General features: G+C 44.3%; 1 protein-coding gene across 1 annotated transcript; it reads right to left on the reverse strand.

Moving 5' to 3' along the window:
• Nucleotides 1-969: 969 nt before the first annotated feature.
• Nucleotides 970-5,426, reverse strand: FIGNL1 (fidgetin like 1). The gene has a single exon (XM_034665514.1). The coding sequence runs from the start codon at nucleotides 3,152-3,154 to the stop codon at nucleotides 1,124-1,126; it is 2,031 nt and encodes a 676-aa protein (XP_034521405.1). The 5' UTR covers nucleotides 3,155-5,426; the 3' UTR covers nucleotides 970-1,123.
• Nucleotides 5,427-5,522: the final 96 nt, after the last annotated feature.

A 5,522-nucleotide genomic window follows, 5' to 3' on the forward strand; every position in this document is an offset into this window, starting at 1 on the left:
TTAACGCAGGAATTTTACTCAAGAAATGTGTTTATTTTTTTCAAAAAAGATCATGAAAGCAGTCACTGTGTTTCTGTGTACAATGAACAAAAGGGAAACCACCTACCGTGCTGCCCTAAATGCCCCCAGCAGAGGACCGGCTAGATTATGGTCCATCCAGACGATGGGATCCTGAGGGAAGATGTAACACAGCACGTTTCCACGGGAAGTGATGGTGACATAAAGAAAAAAGCTACAAAAGAGAATGCAGTGCAATCGCTCTCCTGTGTGGAAGAAATGACACTGTGTTCCCCAGAGTGGTGGGATGACAGTGGTTTTTACTCTCTTCTTGCTGTTTGTCTCTCTTCCCCAATATGTCTACAATGAACATGTTACCTTTAAATCAAACGGTCATTATAAACACCTGAAAACATTTACTTTTGAGAGACCAATGCTACGGGCTGTGAAATAGTGTCAAATGAAATATTAATTTTAAACATCGTCTGCCCCTGGAAAAACACAGCATCCTTCATCTTTTGATTCTGCGGATATGTGTCTGTTATCAGATTACACCGGGCTGCTTGTGAATGTAGAAGTAATTGAAGAAAGCGGTGAGCATTTAAACCAGAGCAAACCACTGGAATTTCACTCTGGTGTCTGGGAACATTATAAATCCACTCAACAGCAGTAAGAGAAGCTGCTTCCAACAGAAACCATGACACTAGCCAACGCTGTTACATGGTCTTCAGAAGAGACCCTTTCTCAACGGAAGATGCCTACCAATCAGATGCCACCTCAGACACAAATGAGATTTTTTGGTTTCAATTTGAGCTCACCATTTATGATATTGTACATCTTGAAAAGACAGACCGCTTTGAGACCTTAGAAAAACGTTCATTCACATTTTGTACAAACAGGCTCATGGTGAGGTAATACCTGAAAGAAAACTCATGCTTCTAGTAACATAAGCTAAGTCAACCAACTGTAAAATTTGAGCTACTGTTACTAATTTATTTGAGGTACAGAATTCAAAACATACACTAAAAGTACAATCAGTAAATTCCCAGTTTCCCGTGCCAGAAAGTGGGAAAGGCTGCATTACAAGGATGCCATCTTTACATTTCAAGTGTCCTGTTTGTCCCCTTTACTTCCCACAACCAAAAGTTCTGTTCCAGTTCTCATAAAGCTCTAAATCTTTAGGAGACACGCTAGGTCGCACGGTTCTGAAGGCATTCTCAAAATCAATATACGCTATTGGTCGAACCTGATCGGGTGCTATCGTGGCAATGTCAACAGTCTGTAAACTGCGAATGGGCCCGAGAGACGCCTCTCTGCAAAGCTGTGTCATGTCAGCTCCCGAGAACCCATCAGATTGCTTCACAACCAGTGCAATGTCCTCCTCACTGAGGCAGCACTGCTCCTTGGACATCAGATTAATCACGATCTGTTTCCTCGCCGAAGCTTCCGGGAGCGGAATATACAGCCTTTTCACCAACCTTCTCCGGGCAGCCTCGTCAATTTCTTGTGGCCGATTGGTTGCTCCCACCACTAGAATACGATCTTCAGAAGATGTGGTTGCTCCATCTAACTGCACTAGAAATTCTGTTTTTATCCTTCTGGAAGACTCGTGTTCACCATCTCCTCGTTGAGATAACAGGGAATCAATTTCATCAATGAATATCACAGCTGGCTGCTGACACCTTGCCACAGCAAACAACGCACGGACCATTTTCTCCCCCTCACCTACCCATTTAGAAGTCAAAGAAGAAGCAGAGATACTGAAGAACGTTGCCCCAGACTGACTAGCAATGCACTTGCCAATTAGAGTTTTACCAGTCCCGGGGGGCCCAAACAGCAGAATTCCTTTAGGGGGTCCTCGTAAACCCGTAAAGATGTCTGGCCTCATCATGGGCCATACGACTATCTCCTTTATTGTGGCTTTGGCAAATTCTACTCCTGCAATATCTTCCCAGCTTACTGGTGGTCCATGATCCATAATCTCATTCATAATAAGTTCAATCATCTTTGGCTCCAAGTTTCTGAGACGCTCATCGGTTGGATGTGCCGGCTCTGCGGGTCCTGCGCCATTAGCCTTATGCTGCATTCCCCCATGCGGATCTCCCCCATCTTGCTTAGGTATAGGGGGAACAAACTTCCCAGATATTCCTCGGGACCTACTAGCTCCTAGAGACTTCTTTATACCACCATATGAAGACACGGATGCACGCTGGGGTTGGTGGTACTTTTTTTGCTGATCTAACCATAATTGTTCTTTTGCAGTTTTAAAAGTAGGCAGGCTACTCTCTTCTCTTGGGGCATTATCTTCTGTTTTACTAAAAGCCTTATTCACTATTGGGGTGGAAAGGGCACCAGTGGTGCTAGAACCATAAAACACTTTCCTTTCCCGTGGATTTTCACAACCAGAAGGCAAACAAGACTGAAGAGATGAGAACATATTTAGGCCTATGTTGGCTTTTGGAGAGCTGTTATTTTCCTTTTTGACATTTCCAAATAATGGTGTGGCATGGATTTTTGCAGTGGCAAAGTCACCAAACGGTGTTGAGGATGAAGGACAAGTCTTACCAGAGTTAGTCAGCACAGGTGGCTGGGCTTTCTGAGGGCACGTTGAAGGACTGCTGTCTGGGATGTCTTGGGTCCCCTTCATATCAGAAGCTGAGTTAGTTAATGGGTCACTCTCCCCAGAACCCCCACAAACACTAAGTTTAGGAGGGTCGAGGACAACAGCCTCTTTATGGATTACTACCGATGCATCAGCAGGTGCCATCAGAGAGTCTCTGGATTTTTTGCCAGCTTGCATCATCTCCTGTACATTACTCATTTTGAAAACATTATTTATTGACAATCCAGACTGCCACTTGTCACTGTCGGTTTGCTGAGATCTTGCTAAAGTTAAAATGCTTTCCGCGTAGTTATTCAAGCCAGTCTCAACATTGTCAGAATCAATAACTGCAGAATATTTCTCTGCATATTTTCTGAAGAGTTTGGTGGCGCAGACCTGGGACAGCTCAGTGTTTGCCCATGCATACTGAATGCGTAATATCTGCGCTCGGTACGCATCTGCCTTCTGTCCTGGGGTACATATGCCAGATGTAATTGCAAAGTAATTCTTCTGCCATTCACTCAGGTGCACAGACCTGGAGCTGGAGGCCTGCATGCTGGAGGTTCTCTAACAAAGGACACAAATGAAAAACAGTCAGTACCAAAAAGAAGGAAACAAAGATATAATATTGTAAGCATACTTTCAAAATCTCTGCTCTTCTGAAGGAAGGTATAATGGGCTTCTCACATACAAGGATAGAACACTTATAAGAGAAATAGCTAGGTAAGCACAGATTTCAGGCATTCAAGATAAAGACTTAATTGATAATGCTTTGTTATGGTTTAAATGGTTTTAGTTATATCATTTCCCCTGCAAATGGGGAAAACATTCATAAGGCTTAGATGGAAAGGGTCTCAAATTAATCAGCGACAGAAAAGCAACACGTTAGAGTAATGGAACTACAGACAAAGCAGGACACACCAAACCCTGGGGTTCAGCTCCATCTCTAAGAAAAACCAGATGAATGATGTGCCCAAGCATCTATCGCTGGGCCCTCAATTTGATCTGTAAAGTGAGACATCATCACAAGAATCGAGTCAAATAAAGAGTATGAAAATATTGTGCAAAGTCCCATTCCCATGCCTGTTACACAAATGTACAAACTAAGGCTGGGAGCTCATCGGAGATGGCAGAACCGGCAAGCAGCAGGGCCAGGATTCACCCTCAGCGCGTTCGCACACGGAGTGTGCAAGTCACCGCGCACGGGCCGCTCCTTGATGCTGCCACCAAAGGCCAGAGCGGCATGGATCATAACCGCCAACAACCAGCACGTAGCAAACGTTTTTAAGGACTTCCTCGTCAATGAGCACCGAAAAGAGGATGCTCCAGAATCTCTCAGTTTCCCACCTCCACGTGAAGTATTAACAAGTGAAACTGACCTTAGAAATGATATATGAGAACAAGTCTGCTCAAGTAGAAACACTCTAAACAGTCGGCTAGTAAAGGGTTGTTCTCTCAGGTTATTTTTATAAGCCTCCTTACATTTAGTTATTTTGCATGATTATAGGTGACTGTAATCATATTACTAGATGTGTACAATTTACCTCTCCATCCACAATTAAACTGTGTAAGAAAACTTCTAAGTTTCCTAAGAGTACTGCAATAAAGGAGTGTTGTAAAAACCAAGACCTCCTGTCTTTTAAAATCTACCTCCCAAATTGCCTGTAAATATGGCTTAATAATCCATAGGTTCTTTTAGTACACAAGTAATACAGCTGTGTCTCCCTTATGACCCTACAAAAACGAAAGGCCCAGTGAGATTCTAATTTGCTTCAGGCAATAAAGCTAAAATTAAACTGGTCCAAAGTAAAACTGACCTCTGCAAGCCCTTCATCCCTCTTTCCACTCTACCATTTTAGTTTTTAAGACTCTTTTGGGCAATACTGGAAGTGAGGAACTGAGAGGTGACTTGGAAAACATCTATCACCCTTCTCATCAGGGTGAACACCCTCTTCCTCTGCACAGCTTCATCTCCCTTCATCACCTGCAATCCTAGGATTCCTCAGCTCAGTGCTCTATCACTGTTCCCAGGACACCCTCCTTTCCTTTCCACCTTCACCCTTTATTGGAAATTCACCTCCCAACTCTACTTTCTGTCGACTCAATCATTTACCCCACAAATGTGGACACGGACAGGCACAGAGCTGTCCAGCCCTGGCCAAGGACACAGCCACTGTCCCCATTACCAACAATCACTTTCTTAAGGCATTTCTTCCACCTAAAACTTGCGGTTCGTTACCACATATGAACTGCATTTCAATCTCTTTTTTTTTATTTTGATAATTTTCTGCTTATTGTGAGGATGTGGGATTTGTCTAACTTGCCAGTTGGCTTCTACAAACAGGACCTATTTTCTGTTACATCTCTACTCTTCCGGTATCTGGAACAGGGTATCCACTGGAATAAAAAAATAAATAAAATCCTGCCAGACAATGGGCCGGCCCTTTGTAAGACTTTCTAACTCACAGAAGCAGAATGGCGCAAGACCTGTCTTCTGGCTCTCCCGCCCACCAGCCAGGACCCTGAGCACAATTCCTTAAGTTCTGTGTCAGGAGCACAGCAACACGACTCCGCTCTAAGTGCTGCAAAGCACTCCGCACAGTTCTCAGCATTTAGAAAATACTAGAACAATTGTTAGGCGTCCCCCCTTCCTAGCAAGGACCCCTCCAGGTAGGTGGGCGCCCCGCCCCAGCGCCAGCCTCAGGCGCAGCCCGCCCATTGTCGGAGAGGAGGGGGCGGCTCCGCCCCGAGAAGACCACCTCCCAAAACCGGCGGAAGCCGCGGGCACGCCCTCTGTGAGAACCAGCTCCAAGCCACCCGCCTTCCCCCAGCCCGCCCCGGAGACCCCTGCCCAAAAAAAAAAAAAAAAAAAAAAAAAAAAAAAAAAAAAAAAAAAAAAAAAAAAAAAAAAAAAAAAAAAAAA

Source organism: Ailuropoda melanoleuca, chromosome 1 (genome assembly GCF_002007445.2).
Source record: "Ailuropoda melanoleuca isolate Jingjing chromosome 1, ASM200744v2, whole genome shotgun sequence".
NCBI classification, from domain to species: domain Eukaryota; kingdom Metazoa; phylum Chordata; class Mammalia; order Carnivora; family Ursidae; genus Ailuropoda; species Ailuropoda melanoleuca.